Source organism: Carassius carassius, chromosome 20 (genome assembly GCF_963082965.1).
Source record: "Carassius carassius chromosome 20, fCarCar2.1, whole genome shotgun sequence".
Classification (NCBI taxonomy): domain Eukaryota; kingdom Metazoa; phylum Chordata; class Actinopteri; order Cypriniformes; family Cyprinidae; genus Carassius; species Carassius carassius.
Window position 1 is genome coordinate 16846246 of NC_081774.1, and position 17361 is coordinate 16863606.

Below are 17361 nucleotides of genomic sequence, written 5' to 3' on the forward strand. Positions count from 1 at the left end.
TCAGGATTTTTACTCCAGTCTTCAGTGTCACATGACCCTTTTGAAATCATTCTAATATGCTGATTTGCTGCCCAAGTAACCTTGCTTATTATTATCATCGATGTTAGATGTGTGATTTTTTTTTTAATTCTTTGTTAAATAGAAATTTCAAAAGTATAGCATTTATTTGAAGCTGAACTTTTGGTGTCATTATAGTCTCACTGTAACTGTTGAAGTCACTGACTAAATTGCACTGAAAAGATTTGTCTTTTCAAACCTTTGCAGGAAAACAAACACCACTTGAAATTTACCTTCAAAAGTGGTTTAAAATGTTAAATATTTAACTAGGATAACACCTAACACCCAGACTTTTGTAACTGAGATCAGACAGATACAATTTCATGTGCCTTTTTTTTTTTGCCCTTTACATATTTTTATGCTGTTGTCTGTAACGTAATCAAATTTTGATACTGCCCTCAGAAAAACCATCATTAATAGTAAAACATCTATTGCTAAAGTCTATGCAGGTTTGCACCATTACCATCAAAACCAATGAGGACATGCTAGTAAAAGTGAATGCAGGTTGTACAGCCAAAAAAATTATAATAATTAGATCTGGCCAGATTGTTTGAACAGTCAATCTGATTTTATAATAATAAATAATCCCTGCAGTGAAAACAAATGAATCTATGTATGAAATGAGCTATTTAATTAAACATGCCTCACTCTGTCTAAAAATAACTACTTTTTTACTTTTTATACAGCATAATACTAAAAATAATATTAAAGAAGATTCATTTGGGATCACAGTGTCATTCTATTTTTTTGAGACTCAGGTGGCCCGATTTTTCCTGTCTGACCTGAGCTACCTCTTTTTTTTTTTTTTTGCTTTAAGACACGTGTACAGCAACGGATTCATTCCTACCTGTAGTTGAAATGCATAACAGCCTGGAGTGCACTTCCTCCTCCTGTGGAAATGTCTCCCTCGAATCCAGGCAGCAGGGGAGTCACCACATACACACGGAATGGCTTCTTCTCCCTGTGACACATTACAGCAAACATCAATCCAATAAATCCATGGAAATACACACTTGCTTATTCTTAAAATCAAATATCCTCACTTCCATTGCCATTAAATGGCAAAACATCCTTTCCAACCTATTTCTCTTTTGTCTCATTCTGTGTGCTGCCATCATGATTATAAAGCCATTACAAACGGCTCTTCTCCCAGAGAGCTCTTTAAGCACATGCCAGCATTGTTACAGCACAAACAACAGTGCAGTATTTCAGCTTTGGGGGCAATGCTTGGAAATAACTAAATGAAGAGTGCCACATCCACAGCCCATGTCTGGCTCACATCAGTGCCGTGGCAGGTCCTGGCTTCTCATTAGCCATCACTGTGTGTTAAAGACAGGCCTGTCTCTGCAGCTGAGCCTGTGTGAATGACAGCAGCGAGCAGAGAGAGACTTGTGTCTACTGTAAATCATATACTGGACTGCATTATACCTTCTCAGTATGGGAGGTGGTGGTAATTTACTGATGATTTCATTAAAGAAGTGAAGCTCTAATAATATGTTTGAGGGATATGGATATATACAGAAAGGATGAGTTTGTTTGCATGTGTTGAAATGCATGCACAGGGGTGTCATATTATTTTTGAGGGAGTAAGATAAGACTTGAGCAAAGGATAAACAAAAAAAAAACATTTTGATAGCCCAACATGATAATCCGGTTATACAGTACAAATTGTGTTAAACATGTTACAGGGAAAAATTCCTAACTATTACAAGTTGATAAAATAAAATAAAAAATGGTGCAATAAATGGCAATGATGAACAATCAGTGTTAATGCATAAGGATTCTCACACTTACTTGTGAGCTCTGATGATTCGCTCAATAATGGCGTCACCAATCTTGTTGTAAACATGTTTGTTATCGGCACAGCTGATGAAGAACTGGTTCTGAATCAAAACAATGAAACAAGAACAATCAGTTTAATTCATCAGGCATGTGAACACATTTTACTTCTAATAGGCTACAGTATATTTCCACAGAAAAATATGGTTATTTACGTTCTTGTATCATCTCTTGCTATACAGTTGTATAGATTTTATTTGTTTGTTTTTACTTGGTCAATATCCAAGTCACGGTTCTTCTAGAATTTCCACTGAATCATTCTTGGCATCTCCCCTGATATGCTCTGATAACCACAGCTGCATGTCATTTATCAATAATATGAAGCAACTGAAATGTCAACGGTGTTTTATAACTTATTACACATTTCGCATTTAAACTACTAAATAGCTTTCAGCACATTTAAATCATATCACTGAACACTGACAGGCAAAGTAAAAGAGGGGGATTGTGTACCTCAATGTAGATGAAGTGCTTGCTCTTGGCAATGACCTGAATGTAGGCATTATGAATGGACTCCTCATGGTGCTTGATTCCCGCCGACCAGTCTGCAGCTGACCGCAGAACCTGAGAGACCATTTATATTTACAGCCATTTTTATAGGCATTTATGGCAAAGTTACTTTGTGTGCATGCTAGGTATACATTTTTATCAGCAGGTCAATGATATTCCTAGTATCATGTTCTAACAGTAATAGTTACAGCCATTAATGCGTTCTCACCTGGACTTTGGTTTGGACACAGCCTGGCACTTGGTACTTTAGATCACTGGCAGTGCTGTGAGATTTGGGAAGGAGAAATGGGTAGGAAAGTGATCTGTACTTTGGCTTCATTATCTAAAGGAGAGAAGAAGAAAAATCTATTAATAATGCTTCTTAAAAGATCAGCTTAAGGTCAAATATAAAGAAATACACGAAAGGATATTCAAAAGCTTGTCAAACATAAATAAGTTGAAAGTGTTCTCACCTTGGTGAAGTTCCAGCGCTGTATAAAATGCCTGGCCACATCTCTGGCTGCTTTCCCATGCACCACGGAGGAGATGTCATGCCAGGGCATTCTGGGGGTTGTGTACCTGTCAATAAAATCTATAGTCGAGCACATTGTTAAAAAGGAGGATCGTAAACATCTGAAATGCATTGAAAAGACTGCGTTTAATAACACAATTAACCTTGGACTACCTGGATTAATGATCACTGAAATGAAGAAAACAAAAAGCGGCCAGGCAGTGGCTCAACGTGTGGCTCACCATCAAAAGGCTTGTCCAGCCGAACCCAGTCTCTGTAGACAAAGTTGCAGTAGTCTTTGCCGTGCCAAAAGCGTGTGTTTCCCATCAGCTCTCCCACTCCGGTCTGAAGACTGTGCACTGAGCCATTCTCTGTACACACAATACAAAACAGCTATGTGACTCAAAGGATCTTTTCAAATAAAATTACGTTTTAAGTTTTTTAAATCTACTTATTCTTTTCACGAAAAGTGTAACCACAAGCATACAACAGACAAATACACACAACATATAAAATAACCAATACTACAAAAGGACAGAATATATATGATTACATGTTCAAAAGTGCATGATGAATGATTATAATATATATTATAATTATGTATATTCAAATCATAATACAATATTGTAAAATCATTTAAATATAGTTTTTTTAAATTTAATATAAAATTACTCAAATTGTTTTAATAGAATAGAATTCCTATATCTCGTTATCTCATTAATATTGGTACCTAAAATTCTGGATATTTCTTTGAATTTTTCATGATTTATTTTCAGTAAATGTATTTAGATTCAAAATAACAGACTTTGCTGCTTAGAATTTTAGTGTGGTCTCTTCTGAAACCCCACTGTGTATGCTGAAACATATATGTTGCAAATGAAAAGAGCTTTAGTAACAATTCAGCAATAGTTAAATAAATGACATCAGAGCAAATAAACAAACATCAGATTACTGATATTAAGACCGTCATTTTCCATGACAGTATTCACGGTCACTGCATGTGTAGTAATATTTTTCATTTATCCACAATGTCACACCGTAATATAAAACTGAAAAATTAGCATGAAACAAAGGACTGGTTATCTTAATAGCAAATTAATATGACTTTAGTGTAAGAATCAGTGACAAATGAAATCTACCCTGAGGTCAAAGTAATTTCATTAGAGCATATCTCTGCTGTCTAGTCTTTAAGCCAGTCTCAAATACACTTAATCCTATCTTAGACAGACTGCAAACCTAAATCTATATGTGTGTCTTTTATGGCAGAGAGAACAAACAGAAAGAGCTAAAGCAAAAAAAAAAAAAAAAGGATAGGGCAATCGCCTGAGCCCGGGCAGGGTGTCTAAAGCTACACCTACCATCAGCCAGAGAGGATAAGCATCACTGCACATCCAACTGAGAAGAAAAACACAGCCAAGATCCACAGACTGACTGACATTGACAAGTAACACAAGTTTTGACCTTTTTGCCCCATTTACTAATCCAGATCCAGTCTATAACTGAATTTCAGTATTTTGTGATAACTGAATTAAGAAAATTGCAAACTGGGTGAAGTGAAAAAAATATATAATTAAAAATAATATATTACTGTACAGTGCAAAAGTAAAATTTCACCAAAAAACCAGTTATTTCTATATATTTGCTATAATGTGTCAGTAGGAAATAAGTTCACATTTCCAAATATTCCATTTGACACTAACTGTATTAATCCAGTGATTTGGATATGCATAAGGACAGAGCTGGGTAGTAACTGATTACCTGTAATGTGGATTACAGAATCATATTAAAAAAAAATTAAGTACCTGTAATTAGATTCAATTACATTTTAAAATACTCGTCATCGGACTACAGTTACATTTTTATTGATTACTTGATTACATATATTTTCTTTCTAAAATGCCTACATAACATGCAGGTAAACAAATGTAACTTAATTTCTAGTAAGCGTTTCATTTTGATTGATGATATTTTAAAAAGAAATTTTCATTTTATATTCTTATGACTAAATTAATTATTCGTTTTTCATTAAACTCACAAACCCCCTGCAGTTCCTCCTTAAACCGCAGTTTGGAAAACCCTGACATAATGCTTAATTCACTTTCTGTTGTTAATAACAACCAATGGGATATAGCTTCTTTGCATTTTAATATAAAAATTGTACAATATCATCCTATTTAGATGAATGTGATAGAAATTAATTGAGAAGTTGATAATCGTTAAATAAAATCTATTTTGAAAGCATCGCCACTTTACAGCATTTTTAAGTGCCTTAAACTTTTCACAGTACTGTAGCTTTACAGAAAATGTGTAATTTACAGGTGACACAAGCAGTTTGCCAAAAATTTTGGGATGTGGATCTGAACACCTACCTATAAGCAAAAAAATAACAGTCCAGTCCAATCCCATATACAGTATTATAACTATTGTTAATAGAAAAAAATGTGAACAGTACTTTGAAGAAAGTTAGTCGACACGAGGGAGTGTAAACAATGACACTATTAATTTGTCAGTGAACTATCCCTTTAAGAATCCTTTTTTTTAGTTGTTAAGGTTAAAGAGGAATTAGTCATCAGCAGACTCTGAGAACGTCATAGAAATAAACCAAACACAAACTGTATTGTGGAATCACTTTTAGTTTGGTCAGGAAAGAGTCTCTTACTGTTTGTGCTGTCGATGCTACTGATGCTGTCAGCATGGTGAAGGCCTCGATGGATGTGATGGTACAGACTGAAACGTGTTTTGCGAGTGCGGCCAATGCCTTTTAGTTTGGGCAGGTCCACTGAGTCACCAGCCATCGACCGGCTGCTGTTTCCACTGGTGGACACTTTTTTCCTGGGTGTGGATGAATCCAGTCCCTGAGTCCCGAAACAGACATAATTCCACTTCATTATAACTGGCAGAAACATGAAATCGCAGTCTAGAATTGCAAACTTCAAAGCTAAAAGGTGCATCAACCATGAGTGTGGCACAGTTGATGTAGCATGTGATGATGTCTCGAACCTGCTCCATGGACTGAGTGACAGAGCGTGTTACACTTCCCACATCTGTCAGTCGGTGCTCACGGTCATCCCAGCGGCCATACGCAAGGTCAATTCCCCCAACGAAAGCAACTGATTGGTCGATGACTACAATCTTTTCGTGATGTGCCCATAAGTAAACAGAAGAGGACACGTGATCAGGATGCCGCATCACCTGTTAAGAGAAAGGAACAGTTACAATCGCATAAGACGTCACATAAGATGCAAAAGCATGTCAATCACAGATAGCTTACCTTAATATTTGGGTGAAGATGGATTAGTGTTCTTTTGCTGTATTCACTGTTGATGCCAAGTGCCAACTCCAATTCCTTATACAGCATAACAAAGATCTTCACTCCTTGTTGCTAAAATAAATACATGCATACATAATTGAAATAAATAAGTACATCAAAATCAGTAAATAAGTTATGTGAAAAACAAGCAAATAAGCAAATGAATAAATTAAACAGTTAAATTAAACAACCGCAATAAATCAGTAACTAAAAACAAATAAGCGAAACAACAGATGGAAAATAAATAAAGTAAGTAGATTAAATAAATAACCTTACTCTGAACCTGAATGTGTGTCTGTATATCCCACTTAATATACATGTTAAATTCTAAGCATGACACCAGGGACAAATGCACCTGAATAACATTCAGGGGACTTACAGCCTTGCGCTTCAAAATGCAGTCGAGCCTCCAGCGATTGCCTTCCACTACAGGCCTCTTCAGAAAGATCTCAGGGCTCAGCCTGCACATTACAAATACAATCATATAGCAGATACAGCATACCACAAGCACAACGATTAAATTGAAAAGGACATAACTTAATTTCTTAATACATGTCCTGGTCTTACTGTGTGAACATCTTTATAAATGTCAAAAAAAATAAAAAAAATAAACTTGCTTATGTTAGACTAACCAGGATTTGTTGCTCTTTCACGGTTTTGATTGCTTCTACAGTGCGTGCATAATTATTAGGATACTTCAGATAGGTTGCAGTTTTGGAAAACGGTGGCACTGGAGACTAAAGGGTTCCTGATGGTTTCACACCTAATTCTTCACCTTAATTCTTAACTCTTTTGCAGTTAACGTGTCTTTTCTTCTCCATCTGTTATTTCCGACCGTGCTGTCCTTAACTTTGCAAATTCTAATATTGCATCCTTCTCATGGACATTCAATAATTTTTGACTTTCAGAATGAGTTTGTGGCTCATTTTATCTGTAAAGGAAACCCTGCTTAATAATTCTCCACACCTGAATATAAAGAGTTTATCACTTATAGCCTTCATGGACAATTATATATTACTTGTAAATGATTAAATACAAAATTAATAGTAGTTATTAAGATTGATGCGATTTGGAATTGGTAAAATGTGCTTGAAAAAAATAAATAAATAAATACCTTGCCTAATTATTATGCAAGCACTGTATTGCCCTCATTTGTAAGTCGCTTTGAATAAAAGCATCTGCTAAATGATTAAATGTAAGTAAATAAATAGATACAAAAATGAATTCATAAAACAATTTCATTTATAAAAGTGAAATAATCTTTTAATCAAAATATTCTATCTATATTATCTGCAGTTTAAGATTCAACCAGCGGGCATGAAGTGTAGGAAAGGAATTCGGAAATTTTGATAGGTTTTCATGTGGGTTTACATCAAATAAATGTTTGATATTTCATATTCTACATGTACAACCACATCAGAAATACATTAATGTATGCAGCGATTTCTCATATAACCACCCACTCCCTCACACACTGAGGATCTATTCAAGTGGAGTTATTCTTGAAATAAGGAGTTCTAACTGACTCAACACCTGAAGTGAGAGATGCTGGTCTTGCTGTATAACATACACCTCCCACTCTGAGCCCCTGATCCACTGCCACACATTCTGCATGAGTGCACAGGGCATTACCAAACAATGAGAAACGAACACAAAAGAACATTTCATACCAGATTAAAGAGTAAATTTTTTCATTTAAAGAAGACCATAATCAATTCAGATGTTTGATAGATACGTGTGGCTCTTTCTTGTACTACCAGTAGGTTTTGTTGTGCATCCCCATTTCACACCAAATGAAAACTTAACAGCTATACTATACCATTTTAAACTTTTACACAGAACAAAGTACTTAAAACTAGTTTGTAAAGTAAATGTTTTTTTTTCTTGGCCATGGTTTGTCTCACTTAAATGACGACATGTCATCTCTGCTTTCTCTTTTCACAGCTGATATACATGCGTGCATTATTTATATGTTGATTTCCCAGAAAAAATGTAAACACTGTGGAGCTATAAAACATTGCTCTGTTTGTAGAAGCAGTCTGTCCAGCCTGTGATGGCAACATTGGCTCAAGCAATAGTGTGAGCTGAGCTGAGAGCGTCTGTCTGCCTGAACATGTTTTCTTGTTTGAGGTTAAACAGTGAGCACTTACCACCAGTCTGTGATGAAGATCTCCTCTTTGGCCTCCTCCAGAGCATTTGCGACATCCTCCATGTAGGTTTTGCCATTCACATACCTGAACATTCATTATTTTAGATCTCAGATATTACAGAGTAGAAGATCTCTTAGATTAAACAAGAAGCATTAAATATACCATTTAGAGGGTATGTTCTCCTCCTCTCTGGCGAATGATCCAAAGCGGTGGGTCCTTAAAAAAGGCTTGCCATGTTTCCGGACAAAGCTTTCAATAGCCTGACCCCACCACCGTGCGTGTCTATAACTAGTGAATTTCAGCACTAGTTTCCTGCACAAGACATAAAAAGAGACATTTATAAGTGACAATATGCTCAAAGGAATATCTTATGGAACAGTTTTAATCAGTAGAAAATGTATTCACCCTCAGGCCATCCAAGATGTAGAGTTTGTTTGTTCATCAAAAGAGATACTGAGAAATGCAGCATTACTGTATATATCACTTGATCATCAATGGATCCTTTGCAGTGAATGGGTGCCGAATGAAAGTTCAAACAACTGATAAAAGCACCTCTATAACTGACAAGTAATCTACTCCAACAATTAAAGTCTTGGGAAGCACAAAGCTTAAGGGTTGTTTTAACTTTAAACTGCTGCTTTTTGCTAATTTGCTTAAGTCTATAATCCTTAATAAGGCCTCCAGTGAAAATCTCCATCCCTGTTCTTTCACATCAGATTTCTTTAAAGCTGTTTTGGACTGTTTTCCCTTATAAACGGTGCTTGATTTGTGCATATTTCTCCCCTGATTCAGTCAAGATGACTTTTTCACTGTAGAAACCAATATTATGGAGAGAGGATGTGTATATTAGATGGACACAAAGGTCTGACATGCCATAATGATTTTTTTTCTTATAAGCATGCAGCGTGAGTCATGTAGGATTTTTTCAATGCTTTTTATCAGCTGTTAGACTCACATTCTGATGGCAACCATCCACTGCAGAGGATCTATTGGTGAGCAAAAGTTGTATAATTTCTCCAAATCTGTTCCAAAGAAGAAACTGATCTACATCTAGTCAATTTTAAATTTTTTGGTGACCAATATATTTCATCGAACAAACCTGGACAAGTTCTCTATCCTCACTCCATGCTTGGTCTCGGTGTATTTGGAGTCCATTTTGATCGTGAACTCATTGTCCACCAGCAAGACGAATGAAATGGCACCTGTGTCTGGCTTCATGTACAGCAGAAAAGAGTCCTTCACAATAAGCCACCTAAACAAAGAGCACAAAAGACTTCATTAGACTCCATCACAACCATGAGGTCAAAGTGTGCTTTTCTAAAGCGTTATTATACAGACAGCAGTGGAAGGCAGTGATACGGTGTCGGTTTAATCAGAGAATGAAAGTAGCACGGTGTATAAATGTAGCAGAGATAAACAGCTCACTAGACTCAGGTGTGTGTGTTTGTGTGTGTGTGTGAGAGAGAGAGACCGTCCGCTCTATCTGAACTGTGCATTTTCACAGATAACACTGCTTAAAAGAGTCATATGTTAAAGCTCAAAGTGAAGAGCACAGCCTCACTGCATGATAACATTTAATCTGCTTTTGCGGTTTACTTGAGGAATTGGGCAATAGATTTGGTGTTTTATGAACAATTACCTCTTGGACCAGCGGTAGCAGACTTCATTGTGGCCACAGCAGTTCAAGCCTGGGATACGGTGACCTCCTGACCTTTTATAAACAATGCCTTCTCTGAAAGATACAGGTTTGTTTGAGCAAAACTGAATCTCATGAAGCCCATTAAAAACATGTCTCTGTCATATGTCAAACAAGACAGATAAGACATGAGATAATAGATTATACAGTACGTTGTGTAAAATTAAGCCCATTTTAGGGTCATGAAATTTATTCCATCATAACATTTTCACAACTAACACATCCCCTCCCATATTTCAATGACCTTTAGGGTATTTATACGTTATGGGAGAATTTGTCATACTGCCATAACACTTAATTAAAACAAAATGGCATCACAGTACATTTTTATTTACGTAGGAGTACAACATTCAGTATTATGTTATATAATACAAAATTATATATATACATATATATATAAATACATACATACATACATACATACATATATATATATATATATATATATATATATATATATATATATATATATATATATATATATATATATATATATATATATATATATATATATATATATATATATATATATATGTATGTATGTATGCCTGCTACAGGTCTCAAAAAAGTTGGCACGGGGGCAACAAATGGCTAAAAAAGCAAGCAGTTTTGAAAAGATTCAGCTGGGAGAACATCTAGTGATTAATTAAGTTAATTGATATCAGGTCTGTAACATGATTAGCTATAAAAGCTTTGTCTTAGAGAAGCAGAGTCTCTCAGAAGTAAAGATGGGCAGAGGCTCTCCAATCTGTGAAAGACTTGTGGAAAAAATTGTGGAAAACTTTAAAAACAATGTTCCTCAACGTCAAATTGCAAAGGCTTTGCAAATCTCATCATCTACAGTGCATAACATCATCAAAAGATTCAGAGAAACACAATCCGCCGTGCCATCAGCAGATGCCAACTAAAGCTCTATCATGCAAAAAGGAAGCCATATGTGAACATGGTCCAGAAGCGCCGTCGTGTCCTGTGGGCCAAGGCTCATTTAAAATGGACTATTTCAAAGTGGAATAGTGTTTTATGGTCAGACGAGTCCAAATTTGACATTCTTGTTGGAAATCACGGACGCCGTGTCCTCCGGGCTAAAGAGGAGGGAGACCTTCCAGCATGTTATCAGCATTCAGTTCAAAAGCCAGCATCTCTGATGGTATGGGGTGCATAAGTGCATACGGTATGGGCAGCTTGCATGTTTTGGAAGGTTCTGTGAATGCTGAAAGGTATATAAAGGTTTTAGAGCAACATATGCTTCCCTGTAAACAACGTCTATTTCAGGGAAGGCCTTGTTTATTTCAACAGGACAATGCAAAACCACATACTGCAGCTATAACAACAGCATGGCTTCGTCGTAGAAGAGTCCGGGTGCTAACCTGGCCTGCCTGCAGTCCAGATCTTTCACCTATAGAGAACATTTGGCGCATCATTAAATGAAAAATACGTCAAAGACGACCACGAACTCTTCAGCAGCTGGAAATCTATATAAGGCAAGAATGGGACCAAATTCCAACAGCAAAACTCCAGCAACTCATAGCCTCAATGCCCAGACGTCTTCAAACTGTTTTGAAAAGAAAAGGAGATGCTACACCATGGTAAACATGCCCCGTCCCAACTATTTTGAGACCTGTAGCAGAAATCAAAATTGAAATGAGCTCATTTTGTGCATAAAATTGTAAACTTTCTCAGTTTAAACATTTGCTATGTTATCTATGTTCTATTGTGAATAAAATATTGGCTCATGTGATTTGAAAGTCTTTTAGTTTTCATTTTATTAAAATTTAAAAAACGTCCCAACTTTTCCGGAATTCGGGTTGTATATATATATATATATGTATATATATATATATATATATATATATATATATGTATATATATATGTATATATATGTATATATATACATATATATATACACATATATATACACATATATATACATATATATATATATATATATATATATATATATATATAAACAGACACATTATGGTTATAATAAGATTTTATGCTTAACAATTTGTTGCTTGATTACATTACTGCCACAATGCAAAAAATTTTTAATTAATATACATTTATAAACCCTAAATAAATAAAGTTAGAAATATCACACTTAAAAATAAATAAATAATACAAATGGAGTGTGTCCTTACAAGCCCTTGGGGCCCAAGTCCTGAATGAAGGACAACTGGCTCACATCAATAAACTCCATCTGCAAAAGAGAAACAATTCTGCTTAAAATCAGTGAGATAGAGACACAGCTTCAATTAAAAAGAAGTTACATTAAATCCTCAGCTACATTGACCCCTGCAGAGTAAGGGAGAGAACGAAAGAAGGAATGTGAGGGAGAAAGAGAGAGAGAGAATTACAGATGCCCTTGATTAAAGCTGCTTGAATAGCACTGAGCTGAGAGAGAGAGAGAGAGAGAGAGAGAGAGAGAGAGAGATGCACATTAACACACTCAGGACACTGTCTCCATCTGTAATATTGATCCTCAGGCTGCTGCTTCATTAAGGATAACTCAATGTGAGAGCGATCAGGGCCTGAACTCCATAATCAAGAGTGAGCTTACGGTTGCATAGTATTTTCGGTACATTGCCATCCTCAGCAGCTTGTTTAGGTAGTCTTCAAGTTGTTTCTGAAAAAGGAAAATACATATGTGTTAGTTGATTTCAAAATTTAGATTCTGTGGCACTGGTTTTGTTCCATGATAGATAACAGTAAAAGCCAGAAAGTAAAAATCCCATTCAAAGTATTACTAAATATAATTTTGTTGAAGACATTTAAACCATTCCATAGATATTAACTATGATTTCAAAGTCATTTTCTTAAAATTGTTTTCAATTGTTTAATTTACTAAAAAGGTTGCAGTTATCAACACCGAAAGAAGAAAAGTATTTTTGTGTTTTTTTTTTCAGTACAGATATCATAACATTCATAAATCAATACAGATTAACTTGACATGCAAAATGACACAAGTCTAGTTTTCTGAGAAAGTCACTAAAATTAAGTGTTTTGATTAAAGCAGAAAAAAAAAATCTTTTTTTTTTAGGTTAAATTAAATGTTAGTTATATTGTAATTACATTCATCATAATGAATAAAGAATGTAACTTTATAATTATTTTACGTATGCAAGCAAACTTTAAATATCTGATCAATATTACATAAGATAGAAATAAAACATTACATAATGTTCCTTAAATTTCTTTATTGAAAGTAAATTTTAAGAATATTCAGTATTTTCTGAGACACTAATATATGAATTATGAAAGTGATGTTTGCTTATTAGGCCTAATTTATTGACCGAAAGGAAGAGCTGTATGCTAATCAGCTGACTAATTACTCATTCATTTGTTTTCTAAAGATCTTCCTTAAACATCTAAATAGAAAAATGGTTCTTGAAAAATAGACCAAGAAATATGCTTCTGAATTTCAGGCCATTGAAAAAGTAATCGATATTAAGCTCTATTCAGCAGCTTAAATCTTCAGAATTTCATCAGTAGATTATGTAGATGATGTTCTCATGTGGCTCACATTAATGATACGATGACAAGCAGTGTGCTGTTACTACATACACACTCAGAGACTACTGAATCATGTCAGTGACGTTGTGTGGGAGAGACCTGCCTACAGACTCACACGCCTGGCCTTGGGACGATCACATCATGCTCAACAGTGTATGTGATCACTTCCTGTCATGTGATCCAGAGCTAGTACTGCAGTAAGCATGTTGAAGTGACTCACTCTCCGACTAGACACTTGCTCCTCTCGTGCCAACTCTTCTCCACCTCCCCGGGGCAGTGCAGGCATCTGCCTCACCTCGCTCCTATTTATGCTCTTTCTTCTCTCTGTGTGGCTGAATGAAAGACAAAGATATCACAGTCTGAGACAGAAAAAAGAAGAGTTTGTGGAGAAAATGAATAGCCATGAAATCTGAGAACAAATAAAGAGAAGAGAGAATGGGGGAAAAAAGAGAAAAGAAAAAGAAATTGAAACTTAGAGGACAAAGAGGGTGAAAAAAGGAGTGTAGAGGAAGGGAGAATTATTATAGCTTCTTCAAGAATGAGTAACTGATCCTCTACACCTGGCATTTAAATCAGTCTAGGGCCATTGAACCACAAGTGGTCAGTTGAGACACATTAGCGCTTACAGCAAGCAGTGACATGCATCTGTAACGCATCTCCTGTGAACACTTGAGAAGAGGAGTGAATTTCAGACAGCACTTGAAAGCCACAGTGAGAAGAGAATGCTACTCAAAGGGATTTTCCAAATTAAATACTGCAAGCAACTGAAACCTTTCAGCAAAGACTATTCCGGAAAAAAATATTTAGCAATTTATAGTCATGAGATCCTGAGTGACAATTTTAACAATTAAACTAAAATGTGAGGCAGTTTATCTGAGATAAGTGGGATTTCATCAATTTTAACAAATTATACTTGAAACTTTTGATTTTATTAGACGCCATATTAAAGATGCCACATTACTGCCAGTTTTTCAAAATACTATTGATCAAATTGGCAATCACACAGACCAAAACAAGCTTTTTTTTTTCTTTTTTTTGGAGAAACAAGAATGTGAATTTAGCATGTTTCCTAAATAACTGTAAACACATTGTTTTTATACTAGTACAGTTAAAAAATTACATACAGCACCTTTAACAATCAGTACACATGCTGAAATAAATATAATTTAAAGACACAAAAAGATTGTATTTGATGCAAAACCCTGTATAAAAATCAAACCTTTCTATTTTAAATCATTAATTTATTGTAAAACCGAATCCATGAAAATGCTGAACTTTCAGCATTTATTACTCCGGTCTCGAGTGTCACATCATCTTTCACTCGTTCACGCTTACATATAATTAGCTGAGGTATGGTATGCGTATTTGGCGTGCTGTCCGGGGAAGGGCTCCGAGCTCGGGAATGGCCCGAACCTAGAGTACCCCCCCTTCCCCGTCTATTTATAAAGTAAACTCAAAGTGAGGAGATGGGGTGGAGGAGGGATGCTGATAAACCGTAAATGGATAGAGGGAAGTCAGCGATATTTATACTATGGGATTGATTACTTGATTATGGTCCACCTGTGTTGATTAGGCTAAGTATCTGACTCGCTCCTCCCGAATCTTATTAATTAATGAAATGATGTTGTTATGTTATGACTTAGACATTTTTACATATATGAACAATATTATTATGTGGCGGCCCACCTGCAATACCATCGCGACCAACAGGTTGAAAACGTACTCGGTTACTAAACGTAACCTCGGTTCTCTCTAGAAGAGCGAACGAGTACTGCGTCTTAGCTAAGACGCTACGGTGAAAAGTCTCTTTTCACGAAATACTGAAGCAAAAAATTATCCTTAATTTTGTATTTTTGTAAAGCGCATTTGCAGCAGTACACAGCCATAGGCGAGACGGCTCGTTCGCTCATTGGCTTGTTCTGCGGCAACTGCACAGCCTATCGAGCGCAGGCTGATGCAACATCAGACCAATAAGACAACATCAGACCTTCCCGCCGAAACGGGTGTGGCTCAACCTATAAAAGGAGCTCGAAAAGGCTGACTCACCTGATTTATTTCATCGCCGAAGCGAACCAGAGTGAATCGTACGCACGGCAGAGAACGCAGTACTCGTTCGCTCTTCTAGAGAGAACCGAGGTTACGTTTAGTAACAGAGTACGTTCTCTTACGAGAGCTCTCTCGTACTGCGTCTTAGCTAAGACGCTACGGGAACCCGATGTAAAACGCCGTGCGCGCAGGGATCACACACCAATAAACCTGAAGCAACGCCCAGGATTTACAGTGCACAGTCACCTGAGGGACTCACAGAGAGTCCGGGACAGAAAAGGGGGAAAGCCCTCCGTCCCATATCTAGCAGCATCCGTAGATGCGGCAATATGACATCACACAGCCTCAATGTGGCAATGCGGGTCTTACGCAATACTGCCCATATAACAGTCGGCAGCGCATAGCGCTCATGAACTCAGAATTCCCCTCAGGGCCCCGATTCTTCTATACCGACAGCAGCCTGGCTTGCAAGGCGGGAACCTCCAGGTTATAGAACCTGATAAATGTAGACGGCGAGGCCCAACATGCCGCCATACATATATCCTGCAAGGAGATCCCAGTAGACCACGCCCACGACGAGGCGACGCCTCTTGTGGAGTGTGCTCTGACGCCCAACGGGCACTGAAGGCCCCTGGAAGCGTAAGCTAACGCTATGGCGTCAACTATCTATCTGGATAGAGTCTGTCTCGAAACAGCCATTCCCTTGGAACGTCCACCGAACGAGACAAATATCTGCTCCGTCTGCCGAAAGGCAGCAGAGCGAGACACATAAGCTCTTAAAACCCTGACAGGGCAAAGAAGACTCGAGTATCCATCCTCCCCTGACACCGGCAGGGCAGACAGGGCAATAACCTGAGCCCGAAACGGTGTGTTGAGGGATTTCGGCACATAACCGTGCCTAGGTTTGAGTATGACCCTTGAGTCATTGGGCCCAAACTCCAAGCACGACTGGCTCACCGAGAGCGCGTGCAAATCACCCACACGCTTCACAGAAGCGAGAGCCAACAAGAATACTGTCTTGAACGACAGATGCTGAAGGCTAACCGATTGGATAGGCTCAAAAGGGGGACCCTTCAAGGCCTCCAAAACCGCCGCGAGGTCCCACATAGGGACTGGCGGAGGTCTGGGAGGATTCAGCCTCCTAGCTCCTCTGAGGAACCGGATGACTAAATCGTTCCTTCCTATTGACTGACCGGACGCAGTTTCAGAAAACGCCGCGATGGCCGCCACATAAACTTTGAGCGTGGATGGGGCTCTGCCCTTATCCAACAGCTCCTGTAGGAAGGAGAGGACCTCCGTCACCTCACAACTAAGGGGTGAATAACCTCGAGCTGTGCACCAGCTGGAGAACACCGACCACTTCGAGGCATACAGACGTCGTGTCGACGGAGCTCTAGCCTGAGTGATGGTATTTAGCACTCCCACTGCGAGATCAGCGGGTAACCGTTGAGTGCCCATACATGGAGGGACCACAACTCCGGTTGAGGGTGCCAAATCGAGCCCTTGGCCTGCGAGAGGAGATCTCTCCTCAACGGTACCGGCCATGGGGCGACATCTGCTAATTGCATCAAATCTGGGAACCATGGTTGGTTCTTCCAAAGAGGTGCCACAAGCAGTATTGAACATCTCGTTTCTCTCACCCGTTCTATCACCTGCGGAAGGAGGGAGACAGGAGGGAACGCATAAAGCGGGCAGCACGGCCATTTCCGTGACAGCGCGCTTTCGTTCTTGGAAAAGAACGCGGGGCAG

General features: G+C 37.7%; 1 protein-coding gene across 2 annotated transcripts in view; it reads right to left on the reverse strand.

Moving 5' to 3' along the window:
- pld1a (phospholipase D1a) overlaps positions 1–17361 on the reverse strand; it is a 39611-nt gene that overhangs the window by 5480 nt on the left and 16770 nt on the right. For both annotated transcript variants that reach the window (XM_059501908.1, XM_059501907.1), the window contains exons 5-21: positions 13787–13898; positions 12614–12679; positions 12195–12253; positions 9996–10088; positions 9456–9608; positions 8519–8668; positions 8357–8440; positions 6586–6667; positions 6168–6278; positions 5897–6088; positions 5556–5751; positions 3139–3267; positions 2859–2977; positions 2615–2728; positions 2350–2460; positions 1852–1940; positions 905–1018 (exon numbers count right to left, since the gene is read on the reverse strand). In XM_059501908.1, coding sequence (XP_059357891.1) covers positions 905–1018; positions 1852–1940; positions 2350–2460; positions 2615–2728; positions 2859–2977; positions 3139–3267; positions 5556–5751; positions 5897–6088; positions 6168–6278; positions 6586–6667; positions 8357–8440; positions 8519–8668; positions 9456–9608; positions 9996–10088; positions 12195–12253; positions 12614–12679; positions 13787–13898 — 1974 coding nt within the window. The remainder of the gene's footprint in view (positions 1–904; positions 1019–1851; positions 1941–2349; positions 2461–2614; positions 2729–2858; positions 2978–3138; positions 3268–5555; positions 5752–5896; positions 6089–6167; positions 6279–6585; positions 6668–8356; positions 8441–8518; positions 8669–9455; positions 9609–9995; positions 10089–12194; positions 12254–12613; positions 12680–13786; positions 13899–17361) is intronic.